The 25,456-nt window shown below is 49.1% G+C and overlaps 1 protein-coding gene across 1 annotated transcript in view; it reads right to left on the bottom strand.

Moving 5' to 3' along the window:
- ABRAXAS2 (abraxas 2, BRISC complex subunit) overlaps positions 1–25,456 on the bottom strand; it is a 34,496-nt gene that overhangs the window by 3,856 nt on the left and 5,184 nt on the right. The window contains exons 2-7 of the mRNA XM_058671440.1: positions 24,705–24,795; positions 19,186–19,222; positions 16,272–16,338; positions 4,574–4,764; positions 3,593–3,712; positions 670–754 (exon numbers count right to left, since the gene is read on the bottom strand). Of these exons, the coding sequence (XP_058527423.1) occupies positions 670–754; positions 3,593–3,712; positions 4,574–4,764; positions 16,272–16,338; positions 19,186–19,222; positions 24,705–24,795 (591 nt within the window). The remainder of the gene's footprint in view (positions 1–669; positions 755–3,592; positions 3,713–4,573; positions 4,765–16,271; positions 16,339–19,185; positions 19,223–24,704; positions 24,796–25,456) is intronic.

Genomic DNA, 25,456 nt, shown 5'->3' with positions numbered 1-25,456 from the left:
GTTCCTTCCATAGTAGAAATACCGGAACCTTCCACAGAATAGGCTGGACGCTGGTAGGCCGGCGTGGAGTCCCCATCCTGCCGGGATAACAGTGGCCCAGCACTGCCAGGGGCCTCGAGTGCCTTCTCCCTTTGCCTGGCTGAGTCTGCTCTGCACTCTGCCTGCCAAGGGTTGCCTCTATTCTCCACGTAGCCTTCCTCCTTAAAGTCGGGCCTGGGAGAGCTGCCTCACTTCACCACGTTCTTTCTAGTCCTCCAGGGCACGGTTCAACTCCCTTCAAGGACTTAGCCACTGAGCCATTATGGTGGGCCCAATACATACATCATTTTAAAAAAAAATATATATATATATATAAGTGATGAAAATGGCTGTGTTCTTAGCAACCCTTTTTTAAACTCAGAATAAATTTTCCTAGGAAAGAAAACTATTACAAATGGGTCACGGGGACTTAAAACAGTAATATTAATAATAATGACCTTCAGAGTCTCTATCAGGCACATAACGGATGAGGCTGGCATGGGCGACGACTCCACAGATCTGACGCCATTTTTGGAAAGCACATTTTGACTTATGAACCACAGTGGGAAGGTGGAAGATGATTAAAAATTAAAGTAGAAGTGAAAGCTTTCAGCGGACTCGCGTGAATGAGGAGCGGCACCCGGGCATTACCTGCACTTTCTCCTGCAGCGCGTTGTACACCTGGTAAATGGCTCTGATGTCCTTCATGACTCCGTCTTTGTCAAAAAAGTCAGTGCTAGAACACAGGAGGGAAAAGGCCCCACAAAGTTATCAGGACTGCCATGCGCTTGGAGGCGTCTTCCTTACGACCTCTGCCCTAAGCTATTGCTGAAACGCTATGACGCCAAGTGCCAATGTTTACACAACTAAGACTGCAGGAGAGAAAAGAACTCATGTGTCCAAGACACCTTAAAAAATAACAAAAGTTACACATTCATAAGTAACTATACTGATGCTACTACCTCAAAATACATACTTTACTAATTAATGGAAAGACAAGTTGCAGCAAATACTTCTAACAGCAGGGGCAAGCACCGCGGCACGGTCAGAAAAGTTGTCGCCTATATCCCTGGCATCCTGAATCGGAGTTCCGGCTTGAATCCCTGCTGCTTCACTTTCATTCCAGCTTCCTGCTAATGCGCCTGGGAAGGCCAAGGAAGATGATCATCTACATGGGAAACCAGCATAGATTGCTGGCTCGTGGCTTCAGCCAGACCCAAACTACTGTGGCTATTTGGGGAGTGAACCAGTGGACAGAAGATCTTTCTCTTTCTCCCTCTCTGTTACTTCGCCTTTCAAATAAATGAATAAATCTTTAAAATTCTTTTTAAAGGTAAATGGAAACAATATTTTGTTATTCTTTGTTTTCTTAAAGATCTGTTCCACTTACACAAAGGCAGAGTATGGGGGCAGTAACCTGGAGAGAAAGGTCTGCCATGTGCTGGTTCCTCCCCAGACGACGGCCATGGCGGGGCCTGAGTCCTCGGGCCACCTTCTACCATGCTGCCAGCTGTACAGTGGGCAGCTGGGCTGGGGGCAGACCAGCCAGGACTCCAACCAGCACTCCAGCATGGGACGTTGGCAGCACAGGCTGGGCCATACCACAAAGCCCACACAACTTCACATTCACCTATACAATTTTTTTTTTCAGCAATCAACTTTTCACTCAATTTTAACATTATTCAGTTCTATGGACAAGCACACTTTATAACATTTCTTTTTGAAGTGGGGGAAGCAACTGTACAAGTGAGCACGACTACACCTCTATGACTGGTCAGCCCTGCCTGTTCCTCCTGCCTTCACTCTCTCTAGCACTGTCTAAGAAACTGAAGAGGCAAGAAAGGGCCAGGAGAAAAGCTTCAAAAGATTTCCAGGGAGACGAACTTCCTGTTTGGTAAGTACACTGGGGGCGAGCGCCAAGGATCAACGTGCTAAGCCTACACCTCCAAGCACCAGCATCCTCTACGGGTGCCAGTTCAGGTCCCGATTGTTCTACTTCTGATCAAGCCCCTGTTTATTACCTGGGCCCCTGTTCCCACATGACAGACCCACAGAAAGTTCCTGGCTATTGGCTCCAGGCTTTGAATGGACTCAGCCCTGACTCTCACGGCCATTTGGGCATGAATCCGCGACTGGGAAATCTTTCCCTCTATCTCTCCTTCTCTCCACAAATCTGCCTTTCTAATACAAACAAATCTTGAATAATTACTACAGGGCCTGACGCGATGCCTAGTGGCTTAAGTCCTGGCCTTGCATGCACCGGAATCCCATATGGGCGCTGGTTCTAATCCCAGCGGCCCCACTTCCCATCCAGCTCCCTGCCTGTGGCCTGGGAAAGCAGTCAAGGACGGCCCAACGCCTTGGGACCCTGCACCCATGTGGGAGATTCCAGGTTTCTGGCTTCGGACTGGCGCAGGTCTGGCCGTTGCAGCCACTTGGGGAGTGAATGAACAGACAGAAGATCTTCCTCTCTGTCTCCTTCTCTGTATATCTGACTTTCAATAAAAATAAATACATCTTTAAAAAATAATAATTGCATTAAGCTCTATAGCCTCTTCATTTTGTATATTTTCTTTTTAAAATATTTTTTAAGATTTTTTTTTTAAATTAGAAAGGCAGATTTACAGAGAGAAGGAGATACAGAGAAACAGATCTTCCATCCGCTGACTCACTCCCCAAATAGCTGCAACAGCTGGAACTGAGATGACCCAAAGCCAGGAACCAGGAACTTCCTCTGGGTCTCCTCTGCGGGTGCAGGGTCCCAAGGCTTTGGATCATCCTCTGCTGCATTCCCAGGCCACAAGCAGGGAGCTGGAGAACACTGGGACACAAACTGTTACCCATATGCGATCCCAGCGCCTCAACAGGAAAGATTAGCCAATTGAGCCACTGTACCTGGCCCCACCCCAAATTCTGTACTTAAAAAGAGAAAATGCAAAGCCAGAAGCATTGAAGAAAAGCCGGAATCTAGGTGAAATCACACACTGAGCAGTCTGGAAGCATCCACACACAGAAGCCCACACGCCTGGTCTCCTTCCGTCTCCAGGTCAGCAGCGCCATCAGGTGGAAGCCATGTTAGGAACCAACTCACTTGCTCTGCAGAGTCAGATTCTTCTAGAATCTACCCTGCTTGGTTGGTTGGCATAAACACACACATATATATGTTCACACTCATGTACTCTGGCAAAAGGTGACAAATGCGTGTCACACAAAATCACTTCAGCTCTGTACTCAGGAGTTCCTTGATTTGCCCCCCCCCAAAAGATTCTTCCTTTTCCTCAGAATGTCTAACCACCAAAGGAAAAAAAGAAACACAAAGGAAAGTGTTCCAAGTCAGCATCTTACTAACAAAGAAGGCAGCGTTTTCTTCGCACTTACCACTGCCAGAGATGCAGACGCAGAGCAGAGGAGGTCAGAGCAGTGTGAATTTTACAAATGCACCATCAACAAATCACACATCTCTCAAAAGGATTAAAACATTAACACACCAAGTCAATACAGCTTCTAATTGTAATAACAGAAGAAGAGCTGTTGGCTAAGAAGGAAAACATTCTCATTTTCTCTTCCAACTTACCCATGCTCTTTAATAACTTTGGCGTAACTCTGAGAAGTGTTTGGCACTGAGGACACTTTGTATTCTTGCTGGCTGGTATTGCCCAGATTGGGAATAGCAAGTGATATCCTCTGATTGTACCTGTGGGGACACGGCGAAGCAGAGGCGTCAATGGCATCCCCAGCTCTGGGAGTGGTGCCCAACAACACGTCTCTATGTCAGCAACAGTAACACGTGAACACGGGCCGCCAGAGACAACCCAAAGGTGCAGAACTCAGCCTTTCCAACCAGACACTAGGCTGTGAACGCCAACAGGGAGGCGTCCTGCTGCACACAACCAGACGGTGATGAGTACACTTTACATGCCAAGGACACACCTACATGGAGGGAAGCTTGCCTGGTGCAATCACTCAATTAACCTGCTAACCACTGGGATCCCATATGGGCACTGGTTCGAGTCCTGGCTGCTCCACTTCCCATCCAGCTTCCTGCTTGTGAACAGCTCAAAGTCTTGCGACCTTGTACCGACACTGAGACCCAGAGGAGGTTCACAGCTCCTGGCTTCAGTTCGGCTCATCTCCGGCCTTTGCAGCCATCCATGGAGTGAACCAGCAAATGGGGGATCTCTGTCTGTCTCTCCTCTTTGTAAATCTGTCTTTCCAACAACAACAAAATGTTTACTTATTTTAAAAATAAACAAATAAACATAAACTATAATCAGACTTCCACAGTAAAACTGCCTTTCTACACAATAGGTTACCAAGAAATAAATGACAATTTCTAGCCATTTGTTCCTAAGAAATTATGTGTAATAAACAAGCCTTACTAATGTTGCTTGATCAAAAAATAACTTTTACAAAAATAGGTGACAAAGAATGTACTTTAACTACATGGAGAGCTAGCTTAAAAAAAAATTCTAGACAGTGCTTAAAAAAATACTTTGCTACAGACATTTTCAAACTCATGAGTCTTAATCACCATGCTGTTTCTGTATGTCTTTACCTTCGGTTTGGCCTGAAGAGGACGTACTCCAGAGCGTGGGTGGAGTTGTTGGCCGTGGAGATGAAGCTGAAGAGCAGGAAGACGAGGTCGGGCACGCCGAGGATGCGCGTCAGCTGCTTGTGGATGACCTGCTCCCTGTACGACATCTGCTGCTGTGTGTTTCGCCGAAATCTGTACCATCCAATAACCTTCTGTGTCAGAAAGACAAGGAAAAATAAGGCATCCTCCGTGATGTAAAATGTTAGTAATGCGAATCTGGAATGGGTATTGTGGTACAATGGCGTAAGTTGCAGCCTGGCACACTCAGACCCTCTCCAGGAATGCCTGTGCGAGCTCTGGCCTAAGACAAGGTCTTACAAGCCAGCTCCCTGCTAATGTTCCTGGTAGGCGCAGACTCCGTGCTGTGCTCAGCATGTGGCCACATGAACAGTTTTTTAAAATGTTTTTCTGAGCCCAGCACGGTGGCACAGTGGTTCAGGTCCTCCTCGCCTTGCCGGGATCCCATATGGTCGCCGGTTCTAATCCTGGCAGCCCCGCTTCCCATCTGGCTCCCTGCTTGTGGCCTGGGAAAGCAGTTGAGGACAGCACAAATCTTTGGGACCCTGCACCCGTGTGGGAGACCCAGAAGAGGCTCCTAGCTTCAGACTGGCCCAGCTCCAGCCGTTGCGCTCACGTGGGGAGTGAACCATCGGATGAAGATCTTCCTCTCTGTTTCTCGTCCTCTATGTATATCTGGCTTTCCAATAAAAGTAAATAAATCTTTAAAAAATGTTTTTTTTTTTTTTTAAAGATTTACTTTCTTTATTTTATTTTTTACCTGTTACCTTTTACAGTAGAATGACAGAGATCTTCCATTTGCCGATTCACTCCCTGCATGGCCACAGCAAACCAGGCTGTGCTGCACACCCCAACTGGGGTGGCTGAGACCCAAGCACTGGCATCATCAGCCATGCCTTCCCAGGCACATCAGCAGGAGCTGAAGCAGAAGCAGAGGAGGCAGAACTGGAACCAGAGCTCCAGTGGGGGTGCTGGCCTGGCTGTGCCACAGAGCTCCAGTGTGGGACGCTGGCCCGGCTGTGCCACAGAAATACGACTGTGCCAGTTTCACCCTTTGACATTTGCTGGAATTTTTCTTTTTCGGGTTTTTTGATTTGTGGTTGGCTGAGTGCATTGATGCAGAACTGTATAGATCTCTAGACAACGTGAATTAATCTACAGTGACATCCATCAGGTGAATGGCTAAGGAGGATGGAGGGGTTGGAAAAGCACACAAGGAAACTTCTGCAGGTGATGGGTGTGCTCGCTATCTGATCACAGTGACGGCTGCATGGGCGCACACACATCAGACACATCAAAGTGTGCACTCTAAGTATGTGGCGTTTAGATGTCAATTATACCTAAAACAACTAGTTTAAAAGTTTAGCCTTGCAACAGCATAACTGAACTTGTTTAAACATATTATATCAATGTGCTCTCTGGAAGGATCTCACAACGTGATCTCGCTGGGCATTTGGAAGACAGAAGACAGACGCAGCATCTGGGACCTTGCCAAGGCACAGGATCATGAGCCCAAGCCCCCCTGTAGTGGGCATCTCGCAGGAGAGCCGCAGGAATCTGAATTTAAGGGAAGGCCTTTGGGGCAGGTGTTGAGGACAACGGTTAAAGCCAACGATTGGGCTGCCCGCAGTCCATCTGGAGTGCCGCCTGGAGTTCTGGTTTCACCATTTCTGATCTAGATTCCTGCTGATGTGTCCGGGAAAGGGCTGGAAGATGGTCCAAGTGCTTCAGTCCTATCACCACCATGGGAGCTCCGGATGGAGTTTTAGACTTCTAGTTTCCACCTGGCCCAGCCGCAGCTGTTGCAGCCGTTCAAAGAGTGGAAGAGTGGATGGAAGAGTTCTCTTTCTCTCTGACTCTATCTCTCCCTTACTTTGCCTCCCAAATAAAGTGAAAATGATTTTAAATTGTTAGTATTGTCTGAAAACCAAGAGCATATTTAGATAATGACCGGCTGAGCTCATGCGCCAGGCCTGAGGCTGGTTATAGGACTGAGCGCTACAACCACCCTGGGTGGTGAGGAACGCTCTCTCCACTGAGGTCCCATCGCCTGCACCGAATAAAGGGACAAAGAAATAAGCACAGGTTCCTCCTGAGCTCAGGAAACACCACTGAAGAGAAAGCACACCTTCCAATTAGAGAAAGTAATTTCTCTTTTAAGTAAAAAAAAAAAAAAAAAAAAACCTAAATTTTCAGTATAAAATCTTCCCACAGTCAGAAAGCTAATGAGTGACGGGCACAACGCAGAACTGGGCTGCTAGTCTTTCCTTTCGGTGACACAAAGATTCAAAGTCCCCAGTAGTCACATCATGGTGGTCACTAAACAGCATGAAGTTTTTTTTTTTTTTTAAAGATTTCATTATTATTGGAAAGCCAGATATACAGAGAGGAGGAGAGACAGAGAGGAAGATCTTCCATCCAATGTTTCACTCTCCAAGTGAGCACAACGGCTGGTGCTGTGCCGATCCGAAGCCAGGAACCTGGAACCTCCCCCGGGTCTCCCACGCGGGTGCAGGGTCCCAAAGGTTTGGGCCGTCCTGAACTGCTTTCCCAGGCCACAAGCAGGGAGCTGGATGGGAAGTGGAGCTGCCGGGACTAGAACCGGCGCCCATATGGGATCCCGGCGTGTTCAAGGCGAGGACTTTAGCCGCTAGGCCACGCCGCCGGGCCCAGCATGAAGTTATTTTAAAAAGGGGGGTGGGCCCAGTGCAGTAGCCTAGTGGCTAAAGTCCTTGCCTTGCATGCACCAGGATCTCATATGGGTGCCTGTTCATGTCCTGGCTGCTCATTTCTCATCCAGCTCCGTCTGTGGCCCGCGAAAGCAGTGGAGGACGGCCCAAAGCCTTGGGACCTTGTACCCGTGTGGGAGACCCAGAGGAAGTTCCTGGCTTCAGATTAGCTCGGCTCCAGCCGCTGTGGCCACTTGAGGAGTGAACCAGCAGATGGAAGATCTTCCTATCTCCTTCTCTGTAAATTTGCCTTTTCAATAAAAACAAATAAATCTTAAAAGAAGACAAGAAAAGGGATAGCAAATGTGCTGGCTGGCGGAGCATGTGCTGTTTGTAAACGTGGCCATTCCACTCTAACACTCAGGGCAGAAGTCACCGTCTCTGCAAACACCTGCTGGCACTCAGCGGCCTGGCAGTCCAAGGACTCAGCAATCACAGCACAATCTCTCAGGTGGCCACAGAGTGGATAATAGTGTTTTTCAGTATGCTGACTTGAACAGTATTATTCCATTTGTATTTTCTGAGAAAGGAGGGAGTTACCAGCGTATAACTGATCTGACAGCAATACATTTTAATCACGCGTTTGCTTTATCCGAGAGGCCGAGCGCAGCTAGCATGACACATGCCCAGGCACCATCTCACTCCGCAGACACGAGCAATGCTCTGCACTGGGCCCTGCTGCATCTTCCACGGGGCAGTGCGGACCCACTCCACGAGCCAACGCCTGCCACGCCCAGGGCGCACACTGGCAGGCAGCTGGCAGCAGGAGCGGGCATTGCCGCTCAGCTCCAGACAGGTGTCCCGAGCAGCACCTTAGCTGCTGCTCCAAAGGCACACCGACACGTGGTTTCAGATTCCCCCACCATTCTGATAAAGGAAGGAGGAAATGCCAAATTAATTTGTATTGGCAATATCTAAAATTCCAGCTTTTAAAATCAACAAGCTGAGAATCTAGGTCACTGGGGTTGAAAAGCATATTTTGAACAGCCATGCTTGGGTCATGATGAATTATAGATATCTCGCCCTAAAATCTTATCTCTGCTGAAGTTGCATAATCCATTTTTCACAGACGTTCCTCTCTACTCTCCTTGCTTGACATCCACTTACATTTTCCAGCCAAAGCAATTACGCCAACCCCGGGCACATTCATCATCTTTCGTCCGTATCCCTTCTGGCCCATGATGATCTTGGGATGCCTGTGATATTCACTGCTATCTGTGTGCTTCCAGGAGGCAGAAATGCCCCTTTGTATTGGCTTTGTTTGGCTTAGCCTAAAGCCTGAGACCTGTGGAAACTTAACAAATATAATGCAGATGCTTCCAGAGTAGTAATTTATCCCATAACCATGCTGCATTTGAGGGATTTTGATATAAAAAACACTTGTGTTTAGCTTAAGCCTTACATTTTAAATGTATCTTTACAGGTACAAACCACCTTTAAGGTAAAAATGTAATATTACACCTTCTTATATATGTGGAGGTACCTGTTGTGGGCTAAGGAGTTGATTAGTGCTTGTTAGCCTGGGCAGGAACAGGACCGGGGCTTGTGGCTAAAAACACCTAGACTGATTGGACTCATCTGTATCCAATATCCTGCTAAATTAGGACGGCGGGTGAAGAGTATATAAGGAGAGGTGAAGGAGCGATAAGGGGAGACTTCACAGAGACTTCCACCATCACCGGTCTCCTGTCGATGCTTCATCCCCAGACCCTCTCCCTGTCCACATTACTGGCTCTGCTGGTCGGAGCAGTACGGGGATCAAAATGATAACAAATTGTAAAGATTTTTCTTTCTGGATTATGAATATCATCTCTGTGTCTATTCTGGAAAGTTGGAGTTTAAAAAAAAATCCTTTGGCCCAAAGCCTTGGGACGCTGCACCCACATGGGAGACCCAGAAAAGGCTCCTGGCTCCTGGCTTCGGATTGGTGCAGCTCCACCGTTGCAGTCAGTTGGGGAGCGAATCAACGGATGGAAGATCTTCCTCTCTGTATATCTGACTTTCCAATAAAAAAAAAAAAAATCCTTGCAGATTTCATTTTATGGTTTTATGTACAGGGTCTAACAGGAACACAATGGAACATAAACGCTACTTCCTGCTGCCAACAACTATCAGGGAAAATGAAGTATCCAAGTATTGCAGTAAAATTCATTTCTTTAATTACAAAAAGAAACAGTAACATCTGTTTTAAGACACCTGACCTCAGAAAAAGCCAAGTGAACAACATGAAACAACCCGATGGTCTATTATTTATCAAAACAGTAAATTCTACTTTCAGATCCCAAAATTATCTGCATTTCAGTAATTGCTAGAGAACCTGAGCATTTTTCCATGTGTCTATTTCATCATTTAGAAATTTTGTCTGGGGCCGGCGGCGTGGCCTAGCGCTTAAGTCCTCGCCTTGAATGCCCCAGGATCCCATACGGATGCCGGTTCATATCCTGATGGCCCTGCTTCCCATCCAGCTCCCTGCTTGTGCCCTGGGAAAGCAGTTGAGGATGGCTCAAAGCCTTGGGATCCTGCACCCATGTGGAAGACCCAGAAGAGGCTCCTGGCTCCTGGCTCTGGATAGGCTCAGCTCCAGCCATTGCAGCCACTTGCAGAGTGAATCAATGAACGAATCTTCCTCTCTGTACATCTGAGTTTCCAATAAAAATAAAATACATCTTTAGGACCTGGCACCATGCTCCTGTGCCGGTGCACACTGGCTGGAGAGGTGGTGGGCATTCAGGGGAGCCTGAGGATGCAGGCTTGGGTTGGGAGAAGGCTAGGGGCATAGCACCAGTGTGCATGTGGGGACCTGGGAGCTCACTTCTGGGCAGGTAGAGTGAACCTGGGGATTTCCTTATGTGCTTGGTCCTGGGGAGGGGGGAGCCAAGGTCAGCACACTGCCCTGGTATGCTGGCAGACCAAGTCTGGGGAACCTCAAAGGGTCTGGATCTTGGGTGTGTGGAGGGGTAAGGCACCAGGCCAGCACATGCCAGGAGCTTGGAACCCTGGTGGGCAGCAGAGCACCAGACCAGGACACCACCCACCCACTGGGCTTCTGATGGCTGGGCTGGAAAACCCATGCACTCCTGAGCACAAGGACTGTGGATTGATTAGCAAAAGGAGCAAGAGATATGGGGTAGGGAAGACCGTCCGGGAGTATCCTGCAGGTGAGGAATGACACCGGAGGGATTCCCAACAACAAGGCCACTGTACTTGCAGGTAAGTAGGTAGCCCGTTAGTTTGGAGGGGAGAGACCAAAAAACTTTGCTGGGTCAGACTGATGCCCCAGGCAACATGGGAGACCTGAGCTGGGCTTGTTAGCATGGAAAATTGCTGACCACCACACGCCAACCCACATGCAACCTAGGGTTGAAGGTCTGTCTGGCAGGGCTAGATCCCAGTACCTGACAGTGTTAGATCAGGGGATGTGACACATTAGGCTGGGCCATGACTCCAACCAGCATGCAAGAGAACCAGGTCTGAGGGTAAATTCTGTGGCGGATATGTGGGACCAACCATATGGAATTATGAGTCCCGCTGGTTAGCTTAAGAGTTGGGATGGTGACGGGCTGAGCTAGGCATGTCCATGGAACTTACCAACACTCATGGGTACTGTGGCTGGGAACAGGCGGGGCAGGTCCAGGCTGCAGCACCCGCAGGAGCACCCTAAAAGAAGGCGTGGGGCAGGCCGGGCTGCAACATCCACCAGCTCATACAAAGGCCGGAACGGATGGGACAGGCCATGCCAGGTAAGGGCCTATCACCCGCTGGCATGCATGAGATCTGGGTCTGGGAGTGGATTGAGCAAGGGAATTTGAGAAAGTCCCCTAGTTGGTCATAGCTCCCACTGGTGACCACATGATCCAGACCTGGATGTTGGGCAGGCAAGCTGGGTAAAGTAGCTCCATCCGTTGGCAAGCATGTGAGTTGGTTTTGGAAGCAGGCAGACTGGGCAGAACGGAGCAAACCTTAGCCCATTGGCAAGCACAAAATCCAGGATAGAGTAAAGGTCATGGCAGGCTAAGCTGTCACATCTACCAGATTGCATGAACAAGGGACAGGAGCAGACTGAGCAGGGACATGTTGCAGCTGGGAAGAGGCCTGGTTGGGAAGCTAAGAAGATGCCTTGGCTGGGTTGTGATTCCCACTGGTGACCACGGGGGCCTGAGTGGAGGCTGCAGTCAGGTCTGGACAGAGCAGCAGTGTCCCTCAACACAAGTGTGGGCTGGGTCTGGGTTGTGCCAGACTGGGCTAGACTCCAGCACCTATTGGTGCTTATGAGAACCAGGATAGGTGCAGGATGGGCTGGGCTAGGACTCTGCCCCTGTTGAGCCATGCGTGAGCTGTGTCTGGGTGTGCGCAAGAACCACAACAGGGAGCAGCCCAGAGCAGACAGGGAATGGTACCCACCAGCATACATTTGGCTCAGGTTGGGGGTGAGCCAGGATGGGCCAGTTCACATCACCCGCTGGCAAATCCGAGAGCCAAAATGGTGTGTAAGTCATGCCAGATCGTGCTGTAATACCAGCCAGTTCACATGAGGGCCTATATTGGGGGCTGCATGGACTGGCTAAGCTGTAGCTACCACCAGCGTGAGCTGGGACTGGGAATGGGCCAGGCCAGGCTACAACACCCACTGGCAAATGCCGAGATGAGGCGTGCTGTGACAGACTGTGCTGCAGCATCCAACCAGCAAACATGATACCTGGGGGAGAGGAGCGAACCCGGAGTGGGGCTGCATGAGGCCCTCCTGCTGGGCCACTACTCCCACTGGTGAGCATGAGAGTTGGGATTGGGGGAAGACTAGGCAGGGCAGGGCTGCAACACCTGTTGGCCTTGTGTGGGCTGGATCAAGGGAAAGCCAGACTGGGTTGACTGTTCCTACTGGTGCATGCATAAGTCAAAGTGGGTGTGGATTAGTTGGGCTTTGCCGCAGCATCAGTTAGCAGATGCTGGCACGGAAGGCAAACTCTGTCAGGCTAAACAGCAGAACCACTTGGAGAATTCAAGATCTGGGAGTGAGCCCTTTAGAGAAACAGTGGGCACCTCTCTGATGGACTGCAACTCCCACTGGCGAGCATGGAAACCAGGACTAGTGGCAGGCATAGCTAGACAGAGTGGCACCGCCAGCACGCATATGGGCTGAATATTAGGAATGGTTGGGCTGAACTGGGTTTCAATGCCCACTGACATGTATAAGAGCTGAATGGGATGTGGGACAGACTGGACTAGTCTGCTGTACATACTGGCAAGCACAAAAACCAGGGCACGGGGCGGGCCTGATGGGAATTACTGCAGGTCACTCTGACTGGGCTGCAGCTCCCAATTGTTTATATGCGGGTCAAGTCTGTAGTTTGTGTAGAAGACAGAGATGGAAACAGAACTGACCAGTAATCGTAACCACCACTGTGTGCATAGGCTGATTTGGGTGAGACTGTGCCAGACCCTGTACTGCCATGCAAACACAAGAATCAGGTCTGGGTTCACTTCAGATGAGGTTTCTTTGGGAATTCCCCCAGTTGAACCACTGGACTCAGAACTCCCAACCAGGGAGAGAAGAGCAGGTCCCACGGTCTGACCGTGCTATGCAGGTGTCAGAGCTGGGCCTCCTCAGTGACTTAGACGGAGCAGTGGACAGCATAACCAGAAGCACACGGAGGATATGGCAGTCCACTGGAGCCTGCAGAGGACACCTGGTGCCACAACAGAGGACGGAGGACAGAACAAACCGATCAACCGCCCAGCCAAGTGTTGGCAGTGAGTCTCCTGGGCAAACGGATACTCCAAGGTGAACCATGTCAGCCAGTGGATTCTGGAGAGATTTCATCATGCTTGAAGTGCTGAGATTGGCAGCAATTCAGAACTGCTGAACTAACAAAACCTCTTGAGCAGGACCCTTGGAGTGTGACCCACACTGGGGAGCCTGGGATGGTTGGGAGGCCGGGTATGGCATCTCCCTTTATCTGCTCCCTCCCTCCAGATACAGAAAGGAATAAAGAGAATGTGAAAACAATGGTCTCACCCACTTTTCTCTAGCCTTTGACCCTTTGTACCCTAATCAAATATGTAAAAATTATCAAAAATGAAAAAGAAAAACCTAGAAAAACAATCTGTCCATGTCCTTTGCCCATCCTGGACTGCCTGCTTTACTGCTGTTGGATTTCTGCGTTCCTTGCAAACCCTGGGTGTTAGTCTTACATCTGTTACGCAATTTGCAAATGTTTTCTCCCATTCTGCTGACTTTACTGACCAGTTTCCCCTGTGGCACAGAAGCTTCTGAGCTCGACTGAGTCCATCTGTCTGATTGGCTTTAGCTGCATGCTATTTTGGGGTCTTCCCGCAGGCGTCTCTGCCTACGCCTATGTCTTGCATGGTGTTCCAGATGCTTTCCTCCCGTGATCTGATGGTACCGGGTCATTCGTTTAGATCCTTGATCCATTTAGGGTTGATTTTTGTATAAGGTCTTGTTTCTTTCTTCTGCAGGCATGTATCAATTTTACCAGCACCGTTTATTAAAGAGATTGTCCTTTCTCCCTGGATTAATTTTGGTTTGCTTTATCAAAAATTAGCTGGTTATACACATGTGGCTTCACTTCCAGAATGTCCATTCAGCTCCACTACCTGAAAAACCCTGCATGGCACAGTCTTCTTTTCTCCATTTATTTCAGCTATAGGGCACATGGCGATTTAGAAAATGAACTTTATCAAATACGGTGGGGCTATCATTGTAGCTCAGAAGTTGGAACTGTCACTTGTGATGCTTGACCTTATATGAACACTGGTTTGAGTTTCAGCTGTTCCACTTCCAATCCAGTTTCCTGCTAATGCGCCTGGGAAGCTGAGGTGACTGAGCCTGACACGTGGGGGAGACCCGGCTCCTGGCCTCTGCCCAGCCCAGGCCCTGAGAGCCAATAGCAGATGGAAGGTCTGTCTGTCTGTCTCTCCTTCTAACTCTGCCTTACAAAAAAACATACCTTAAAAAAATCAGGCACTGGGCCCGGCAGCGTGGCCTAGCGGCTAAAGTCTCGCCTTGAACGCCCTGGGATCCCATATGGGTGCCGGTTCTAGTCCCGGCAGCTCCACTTCCCATCCAGCTCCCTGCCTGTGGTCTGGGAAAGCAGTCGAGGACGGCCCAAAGCCTTGGGACCCTGCACCCATGTGGGAGACCTGGAGGGAATTCCTGGCTCCTGGCTTCGGATTGGCACAGCACTGGCCGTTGTGCTCACTTGGGGAGTGAATCATCGGACGCAAGATCTTCCTCTCTGTCTCTCCTCCTCTCTGTATATCTGACTTTGTAATAAAAATAAATCAGGCACTGCAAAAACTACCCTCTTAAGTATCTTTACCAATTTAAATTCTACGAACTAGAACTTCCCCAGTTTCCACCACCATCTTGCTAAACACTGTCATCAATTATTTACATCTTTTTGTCAACCTGATGGACAAAAGTAAAGTAGTTTGATGTTTTGATTTGTGCTTCCCAATTAAAGAAAGATGTCTTTTCATTTATTTCTTCGGCATTTGTAGATTTTTCTCTTGTGAATCTTCTATTCATATTCTTTCTTTTTTCCATTTTTCTCACTTAAAATTTAGAAACCTGGGGTAGAGGTTTGGCCTGGTGAGGCAAAAGTGCTACCCCATAGCAGAGCCCCTGGACGGTGCGTGGTGTGGCTCACGGAACTGCGCTCCGGCCACCTGTGTGAAGATCTGGGTTGAGTTCTGAACTCTTGGCTTTGGCCTTAGCCTCAGTGTAGCCACAGCTGCTGGAAACATTCGTGCTCGTTCTTTCTTGCTCTCTCTGCCTCTCAAATTAGATATGTATTTGACAGCTTCTTAAAGAAGACTTTCTGATACTCTGACATGCAGAGCATGCTCTAGGTAACTAAACTCTAGAAGAATCTTTATGAAGCAGATTTCAGTGTTAGAAATTACAGTACAGATTCACAACCTAAAATATGAAAGTTGCCCAAGGATTTAAAGTGGCATATGGAGTAAGGGATGGAATATTGGGAAGTTCCAGAACAAAGGTTCTTGGGAATTACTCAGAGATCAGAGCTGGACCATGTAATGCCTGTGGCTGCTGGAACAGCCCGGCCCAGGTGGGTGGGCAGATGGGTTAGTGCCAGGAGCCACCACCTCGCAACGTACCATACAGTCATTTTTCCTTCCTTCTCATCCATCCTGGCACACTTCCTGGTCTTCCTTCTCATGGGAAGTACCCCCTAGTGGTACCAAGAAGGTCCTGCACATCAGAAAGGCAGCTGGTTTCGATCTCTTTGACAAGCAGAAATGTTTATAGGCACTTTTCAACTGATGGTTTAATCATCAATCTGTTTTCCTGGAATTAGTATCACAGGACAGTAAAGGCCACCAACCAAATGATAAAACTTATTATCACACAAATGTGTAGTGTAGCAAAAAAGGTGGTTCATCTTCAATTTTGCTCCCTCTTGCCTACCATCTACAATGGGAGATTATATTCAAATGCTGATAAATGATAAACATATGACCTTGTGGAAAACCATCTGTACTAACTCTGACTTGAAAGAGCAACATGCCCAAAAATGTTTCATTATCATTTGTTTTTCAGAAATATTTTTCTGAATCCATGTGTATTACATATTTACTTAACTTTGTTTTTCAGTTAAAAGGTACAAAGACAAAAACAATTAATCTCTTATTAACTTTGCAAATTAAAGTCTACTTTGTCTTCTAATTCTTACATCATGAAATTATACTGTAACTAAATTTGTTTCTAGTGATAAATTGTAAACATTGTCTTATTTCTACAATCTACTTTGAAATCCACTTAACAAAACTAACAATACAAACATCAACTCTCATTCTACATTCTATTTAAGTTTGGAAGGCAATATGACAAATAATTTCTAAATCAGAATGGGCACAAATCGCCAACATACCTTTCTCCGATCTTTAAGAATTCTGTCCAAACTCTCTTCATTAACTTTGCTTGCATAGTCATAAAAACTGTTTTGGGGGAAAAAATATCTTGTTAAAATTATAGTATTATGACAGGGGTGTGCTTAGCTGTCTGTATAACCCTAATGAGGTATAATTGCAAGTCTTCCATAGGTAAAGGGAAGGAGGGCTCAGGCTTTAGGAACACAAAGTATCTTTTACACTCAAGAGACTGCTACATTCAAAAGGTATTACTTCCACACAGGGAGGTGCCAATACAAGTAATTACAAAATGAGTGGTTTCAAATGTCTGAGACATCTTTTCTTTGTTTCTAAGTATCAATTGCTTATGAAAAATGATACTGCAGCAGTTTATCTTCTGAGGAATGAAGGGAAATGAACACTTGTTGAATTAGTGAGAGGTTCAGCTGTAGGCCTTCTCATGTTGTTTCATGCCATTCTTGCCCCAAAGCTGGGAAGTATTAAAAAAAAAAAGCTGGGAAGTATTAGTTTAGCCCAACAATTCAACAAGTTTTACCACCAATTCTGTAGCTAAAGATACTGGGGTTAAGTAATAAGGCCCGAATCAAATCACACAGCCAGGTCTGACTAGCACCAAACCTGACCAGCTAACTTCCAAAAGACCAACACGCCAGGGATCCACCCCAGGGTGGCTGTGCACATCTCTAACAACACACAGGCCTCTCCCCATCACTGCTGTCTCAGGAATGTCTTTTCCCTGCTCTTCTCCCACCACCACAAACCCAGGCCTTATAAGGCAGGAAAGAGTTCAAGGGAAGCAGGAATTGAAGATTCCAGCCCCCCCATGCTTCTCATTATACCGTTGGGACAAGGCACTTTACCCAGCTGGCCTCCATTTCCTTCTTTTGCATAACAAGGAGTTTGAAACAGACAGCTGATTCCTAAGGTTTCTGCTTTAGCGGCTAAAGTCCTCGCCTTGAAAGCCCCGGGATCCCATATGGGCGCCGGTTCTAATCCCGGCAGCTCCACTTCCCATCCAGCTCCCTGCTTGTGGCCTGGGAAAGCAGTTGAGGACGGCCCAATACACTGGGACACTGCACCCGTGTGGGAGACCCGGAAGAGGTTCCAGGTTCCCGGCTTCGGATCGGCGTGCATCGGCCCGTTGCGGCTCACTTGGGGAGTGAATCATCGGATGGAAGATCTTCCTCTCTGTCTCTCCTCCTCTGTGTATATCTGGCTGTAATAAAATGAATAAATCTTTAACACACACACACACAAAAAAAAAGAATTACCAGTCTACTCCTTAAGACCAGTTCAGTGTGCTAACGCTCTGCCAGCGTCTTGAGAAATCCCAAGAAGGTTGAGGTGGGGCATGTCCACCCCAGTGCTGGGCCTTCGCTGTGGCCCAAGCAGGCACTAGCAGAAGCCCAGACACGTGAGTGGGTGGGGCCAATCAAAGGAACTGCCAGTAGTGGGCCTGGCTCCCCGCCTCTCCTCTCCCAGCTCCACAAGAAGCCAGGCTCTCAGTGCCTCCTGCGGCTCCTCTTGCAGGCAGCCGGCCTGAAGGAAGGCAACATTGCAATAACCCAGGCAGGGGCCACATGTGCAGGAAGTGAATAGGACACACATCCGCAGGGATTCTTATGAGTGCAGAGGGGCTGGAAGTTTTGGCCAGATGAAAAGAAACCAGTCAGGATGAGAGCTACAAAGACAACCTAGCAGGCCCAGCTACGCGGAAAGGCATGGCAGCTGTAGCCAGGCCATGATGATCAAGGCACTGGATGGCGACTGGGGGGCAGCACCGGATGGCAGGCACTGGACGGGGACTCAAGGGGGGGCAGCACTGCACGGCGAGCACTGGACAGGAACTCAGGGGGAAGGGGCAACACTGGACAGTGGGCACTAGATGAAGACTGGGGGGAGCAGTGCTGCATGGCGGGCACTGGACAGGGACTCAGGGGGAGAGGGCAGTGCCGGACGGTTGGCACTGGACAGGGACTGGGGTGGCCAGGGGGAGGCAGTGTTGGATGGCAGGCACTGGACAGTGACTCAGAGGGAGGGGGCCGCGCTGCACGGCTGGCACTGGACAGGGACTGGGGGGGGCAGCGCTGATGGCGGACACTAGACGGAGACTGGGGGGCAGTACTGCACGGCGGGCATTGGACAGGGACTTGGGGGAGAGGGCAGCGCTAGATGTTGGGCACTGGACAGGAACCGGGGTGCAGAGGGGGAGGCAGTGCTGGACTGCAGGCACTGGACAGGGACTCAAGGGGAGGGGGCAGCACTGGAAGGTTGGCACTGGACAGGGACTCAGGGGGAGGGGGCAGCGCTGGATGGTGGGCACTGGACAGGGACCGGGATGGCCAGGGGGAGGCAGTGCTGGACGGTGGGCACTGGACAGGGACCGGGGTGGCCAGGGGGAGGCAGCACTGGACGGTGGTATTGGCCCAGTGGGAAGGAAGGAGAAGTAAGGATTCGGCATCTCATCCACCAGAGCTGAAATCAGACCAGGCATCAGGTGGAAGGCTTGGGACCGAGAAAGCAGGCAAAGGGCCAGGTGGTGTTTGCTTGCCACTGGACTTCGTCTCCCTCCTCGCTTTCTCATCTGAACATTTCTCCCACGTCTAAAATGGACCCAGCATACAGTAATTTAAACAAACACAAACACAGGGAATGAGGAAAGCTCTGTCTTCCTCTTCACGATCAGCCTGAGGGGACACTTGTACTGTCACTCAGACACAGTCCACACCACTGCTTCAGTGCCAGGCACGCAGAGAACTCCACAAATACACGGATGTAGGTGTCTTCAAATCTAAGAGTACTTGACGTTTGTAGCCATGTAGCAGGGTTACCTATGCCAGTCTGCAATCAACCGATCAGTCAGTCTATCTCCTTGAAGAGAGACTAAGAGCTACAAAGAAGAAAGTGGCTTACCTAAAAAGTTTTGAACAAGGCTGATGGTTGTGGATTTCTGCAGATAGAAAGACAAGACATGTTTCAATTAATCGAGTAAGACACAGGCAATGATAAAACAGCTCCAGCTTTTCCCTGAACTCCAACAACACGATGGCAGGTGTTGCCTGCACACCAGCGAAGTGGCCTTCCAAGGTGGACGCTCTCACACTCACTCTCGGAACCAAGCAGACCAGAGAAGGAGTGGTTTCCATCTGCCCAGGTAGGATGCGTCCAGAGTTGGTAGCATTCCTTCTGGAACATGCTGCTGTCCTGTGCCTAAGCGATCCTACCTGTTCAAGCACCACATAGTAGGAAAAACCATTACCTGCAAGCACTGAATCAGCTGGACAAAGCTGTGAGCACAGTGTTAGCGTGGGCTATCCCAACTTGGGCCTGGGATTCAGACGCGCAATTTGGGACATCTATTAACCCTTTCGAAGATGATTAGTAAACATTCATAAGGTAAATCCCAACGGACCCTGAAACTCAGAGAAGATGAGCAGTGGGAACAGGTCTGAAGCGCAGGCAGCAGGCTGCCCGTCGGGCTCTCTTCCAGACCCCGAGCTGAGCCCAGTTCTGCTCAGCACGTGCTCCTGCAGAGATCTACCACCTGCCGCGCACAAAGCCACAGCTCAGAGGTGCAGGCTTCACTGCAGCTTCCTCCAAATGCGACCACAGCCTGAAGGACACGAGGATGGACGTGCCCCGAGCTTCTGACTGGGGATAATGCTGCCAGGATACACCTGCCAACGCAACATTCTACAGGGAAGAAATGTTCATTTGACAGCTACAGTTGCTGACAGGGCGAGGCAAATAAGAGACCTTCATCTGGACATATCACCTGTTTTTTTTCCTCAAAAATTTATTTATTTTTATTGAAAGTCAGATTTAGAGAAGATACACAGAGAAAAATCTTCCATCTGTTGATTTCACTTCCCAAGTGGTCCCAACAGCCAGAGCTGAGCCAATCCGAAGCCAGGAGCCAGGAGCCTGGAGCTTCTTCCAGGTCTCTCACGCAGGTGCAGAGTCCCAAGACTTTAGGCCATCCTCGACTGCTTTCCCAGGCCACAAGCAGGGAGCTGGATGGGAAGTAGAGCAGCCAGGGTATGAACTGGTGCTTATATGGGATCCCGGCGCGTGCAAGACAAGGACTTTAGCCACCAAGCTATTGCTCCTGGTCAGTGAGGTGAGAGTTTAGCCATTGAGCTATCACGCCAGGCCCTGTATCTCCTTCAACACCCAGAAGCGACACAGCTGGGGCTAGCTGCGTGGTGCAGCACCTTACACCATCACCTGTGACACTGGTGTAACCTATCAGCATGCTGGTGCAAGTCCTAGCTTGTCTACTTCCTCCTAAGGCGCCTGGGACACAGCAGCTGACAGCCCAAGTGCTCGGGTCCCTGCACCTACCTGGAGAGACGCAGCTCCCAGTTCCTGGCTTTGACCTGGCCACGGAAAGTGAAGGGAAGATACCACTGTCCTCTCCTCTCAGTCTTTCCCTCCTCCCCACTTCTAAATTTCAAGTAAACACATCCTTTTTACAAATGACAGTTTGTCGGGCCCGGCAGCATGGCCTAGCAGCTAAAGTCCTCGCCTTGAATGCCCCGGGACCCCATATGGGCGCCGGTTCTAATCCCGGCAGCTCCACTTCCCATCCAGCTCCCTGCTTGTGGCCTGGGAAAGCAGTTGAAGACGGCCCAAGGATTTGGGACCCTGCACCTGCGTGGGAGACCCGGAAAGAGGTTCCTGGTTTCCAGCATCAGATCGGCACGCACCGGCCATTGCGGCTCACTTTGGGGGGTGAATCATCGGATGGAAGATCTTCCTCTCTGTCTCTCCTCCTCTCTGTATATCCGGCTTTCCAATAATAATAAAATCTTAAAAAAAAAAAAAAAAATGACAGTTTGTCAGCATCACTATTTCAGACATAATCTCAGTAAGATGTGGAATATTATTAACCATTAGCAGGAGTTCAGGGTAAAGAAAAATTCATCTACTGTAAAGCAAAGACTTTTGTTGAATGAAATCCCTAGTGGAGGCTCTTAACTCGGAATGCACATCCTCCCTCCCCTCTGAGAACCAAGGCGTACAGTTCTGCTTAAAACAAATTCATATATTTGCAAACAAGATATCAACATTTTGTATGCAAAATAAGCATTCTCTACACAGTCCTCCAGGGGTTGGCACTGTGGCATAACTGATTTAAGTCATAGCTTCCAATGCCAGTGTCCATATGGGCACCGGTTTGAGTCCTGAGTGCTCCACTTCCAATCCAGATTCCTGCTAATGCTTGTGGGAAGGTAGCAGATGGCCCAATTCCTCGGCCACCTGGTCTGTGGTGGGAGACCGGAATGAAGACCCTGGTTTCCACCTGGCCTAGCTCTGGCCATTGCGGCCATCTGGGGAAGCGAACCAGCAAGTGGAAGCCGGGAACCTGGAACCTCTCTCCCTCTCTGCCTTTCAAATCAATAAAAATCAAAGCTGTTAAAATCTCCTTCAATGGAAATAATAGTCTTACCCACTCTGCTGTAGCCCCTGAACCTTTTTGCCCCAGAGTAAGATAAAGGTGTTTGTGTGTGGATTGAGGTACCATCAGGAAATAGTGAGTGTGGACCCTTTACTCAGACCTCTCGTTCCAGAGGTCAAGTGGGAAGCCTGCACGTTACAGCAGGGCAAGCCCCCATACCCCCATGCCCCATGGCACCCATCCCGACATCTGACCTTCCAACTCAGCTTTCCAGTATCCCTGGCTTACATTTTTTAATACCTACTTTTTTTTGTCTTTTCTTTTTTTTTTTTTAAGAAATGTGTCCCAGGCCCGGTGGCGTGGCCTAGTGGCTAAAGTCCTCGCCTTGAACGCACTGGCCGGGATCCCATATAGGCGCCGCTTCTAATCCCGGCAGCTCCACTCCCATCCAGCTCCCTGCTTGTGGCCTGGGAAAGCAGTTCAGGACGGCCCAATGCCTTGGGACTCTGCACCCGTGTGGAGGAAGTTCCTGGCTCCTGGCTTTGGATCGGCACAGCACCGGCCATTGCGGTCACTTGGGGAGTGAATCATCGGATGGAAGATCTTCCTCTCTGTCTCTCCTCCTCTCTATATATCCGACTTTGCAATAAAAATAAATAAATCTTAAAACAAAAAAGAAATGTGTCCCAGTGGTAACAGTGTGTTTAAAATAACACTAGTAAACACACTGTGACATACACAAGCATTTCCACAGAGCTATTAAGTTAAACATTGTACATGGTGCCAGTACGTGTACCCGCAGTGCCAGCAATCCACGAGTTCCAGTTCAAGTCCTGGCTGCACCACTTTGATCCAGCTCCCTGCTTGTGGCCTGGAAAAGCAGCTGAGGGTGCTGGTAAGTATGAAGGCCAGAATGGGGACTGCTGTCTAGTCTGGGCCTGGCTGCAGTGTCCTCAGCACAAGTGTGGGCTGGGTCTGGGCTGACTGGGCTGGACTCCAGCACCTAGTGGTGCTCGTGAGAACCAGGGTAGGTGTAGGATGGGCTGGGCTAGGACTCTACCCCTGCTGAGCCATGCATAAGCTGTGTCTGGCTACAGACCAGGCTTGGCTGGGCTGTAGCACTCAACAGTAAAAACTGGAATTGGTGAGAGCCAGTCAGGAAAGGCCACTGTTCCTGCTAGGACAAGAGGTGGACTAAGTAGGGTTGGAACGCGGACCCCCCAGTGTCACGAGATCTGGCATTGGGAAAGGCTGGGGAAGGATGGAGGAGCTTGGGGAACTTCTCTGTCGGGACACAGTCCCTGCAGGTGAGCACAAGAACCATGATAGGGAGCAGCCCAGAGCAGGCAGGGAACAGTACCCAACAGCCCACATTTGGCTCAGGTTGGGGTCGAGCCAGGCTGGGCCAGTTCACATCACCCGCTGGCAAATCCACGCACCAGAATGGAGTGTGAGTCGGACCAGGTTAGGCAGCAACACAAGCCAGTTCACATGAGGGCCAGGACTGGGGGCCAGCTGGGCTGGGCTAGGCTGCAGCCCCCACCAGCGTGAGCTGGAATTGGATATTGGCCGGGCTAGGCTACAACACCCAGGCAAATGCCAAGGTGAGGTGGACCATGCCAGACTGGCTTTTACTTTTTAAGATTTACTTATTTTTATTGCAAAGTCAGATATACAGAGAAGAGAAGAGACAGAGAGGAAGATCATCCGTGCATTGATTCACCAGCCGCTGTGCTCACTTTGGGGGGTGAATCATCAGACGGAAGATCTTCCTCTCTGTCTCTCCTATCTGTATATCTGACTTTGTAATAAAAAAAAAAAATCTTTAAAAAAAAAAAGAAAACATAGGTACAAATAATGAGTAACTACACAAGAACCCATGAAACCAAGCCCTGTTCAGATTTTAAAGAGTTCAGCAACATAAAAAACAAAACCCCTCAATAAAAGATAAACAGGACACTACATACATACCAGGTTTTTGCTTGGCCAGCGGACACAGTGATAAGGGGTTATGGGGTTTTTCCCTCTTGCGAGATAGTTTACTTTTCTCAGTCCTAATGCCATGTGAGTCCTTACTTGTGTACCCAATCCACGCAGCGGAAGGCTGTCAGCAGAGGCTGGGATAACTGAAGAGTTGGTCCCAACATGATCTAACCTTCAAACAGGAAACATTTCTCTTTCTTTCCCCCTTCTGTAGGGGGACAGAAACCGACTCCCAGTATTCCTTGCTTTGTTCCGCCCAATGACCCTAAGTTCACCTCCTGCCAGATGCCTTCCCTGGCCTCTCAGAGTGGCTCTTTCCTCCACCCTGGCACTCACTGGGATTTTCTGGTCCTTTCTCTCAGTGCTCCTCTTGCACTGTCCGGCCTTTCTGCATAGCTGCTGTATGCCCACCTGCAGCTCTGATGGAACATGCCTGGGGGCATCCCTCTCTCGCCCTGGCACCTGCAAGCTCTTCTGTAACTGTTTGCTGCACGAAGAAACAGCCTCTACCTGTCCGGAGTGTCGGGTGCTCTGTGATCTGCCAAGGGGAACCCAGAAGGGTTATGACCCACACTGACCAAAGGAGAGTGGCTGCATCCGCAACCTGTCCCCGTTAGCTGGAAGGCCCCCATGCAAGCGAGAAGCTCAGCCCTCAGCAAGCACCTCAGGCAAACACCTGCGAACATCACTGCCCAACTCCCCCAGGCAGGATGGGCCCAGGCCATCTATCTGTGTGACCACGAAGTGACGCTGGCAACTGGGAGAGCAAAATATGCAAAGCTCAGGTACACTGTGGCTCTGACAAGACCATCAAATAGTCACTTGGCAAGTCAGCAGAAGGTAGACCAACTGATGGGATAGGGCTCGCCTTCTAGAAGAGCTACTCGTGCAGTCAAGTTGACACTGACTTAAAAAAAAATCCCATAATTCATTAGCGCAGATCATCTTATCTAAGTACTTCTAATCCTTCACAATTAGTCAAGAACCAAAGAATGAAACAAATAGCAGATATAGACATGGAAAGGTGCCTGCCAAGATAACAACTTACCGATTATCTGCAGAAATTCTGTGTTGCTCATCTGAGAGTCACTGATGCTGAAGGTTTCCTCTTGCCTCACCTCTCCCAGTAAAAACCCTTCCTGAGAGGAAAACATCCGCAGATTATAAACAATTTTACTGAAAATAGGAAGACACTGAGAACATGCAAGATTTTATGATAATTCTAACAATAACCCATGTAAGCCTTTCAGTGTAAACTACTGTAAACAAACAAACAGACCAAGGAATCCGAGGCATATTATCAACTGGATCGCTCCACAAAAGGATTCCGTAACAAGAAATATGATCCGATTCCGCCAAGACGTTAGGCCTACATGGAGTTTTGAGGCGACTTCCTCTCGTCAGTGCTGCCAAGTCTCACAGCCAGTGTCCAAGTGCTCACCTCAGCAGCGCTATTGGCGATCCGTGTTGGCACGGCCCCTGCACCGGGCTGACATGGTTCACACAGCGTTCCAGACATTTTCGTGCATGTGATATAAGCTACATTGTTATTTTTACATAAGCTTTAAAAATGCTCAAAAAGCACAAGTATCTATGCCAAAGTTGCTTTTTTTTTTTTTTTAAGATTTATTTATTTTTATTGCAAAGTTGGATATATAGAGAGGAGGAGAGACAGAGAGGAAGATCTTCTGTCCGATGATTCACTCCCCAAGTGACCACAACGGCCGGAGCTGAGCCGATCCAAAGCTGGGAGCCAGGAACTTCCTCCAGGTCTCCCACGCGGGTGCAGGGTCCCAAGGC

Source organism: Ochotona princeps, chromosome 13, assembly GCF_030435755.1.
Source record: "Ochotona princeps isolate mOchPri1 chromosome 13, mOchPri1.hap1, whole genome shotgun sequence".
Classification (NCBI taxonomy): domain Eukaryota; kingdom Metazoa; phylum Chordata; class Mammalia; order Lagomorpha; family Ochotonidae; genus Ochotona; species Ochotona princeps.
This window is presented reverse-complemented; position numbering and strand designations above follow the sequence as displayed.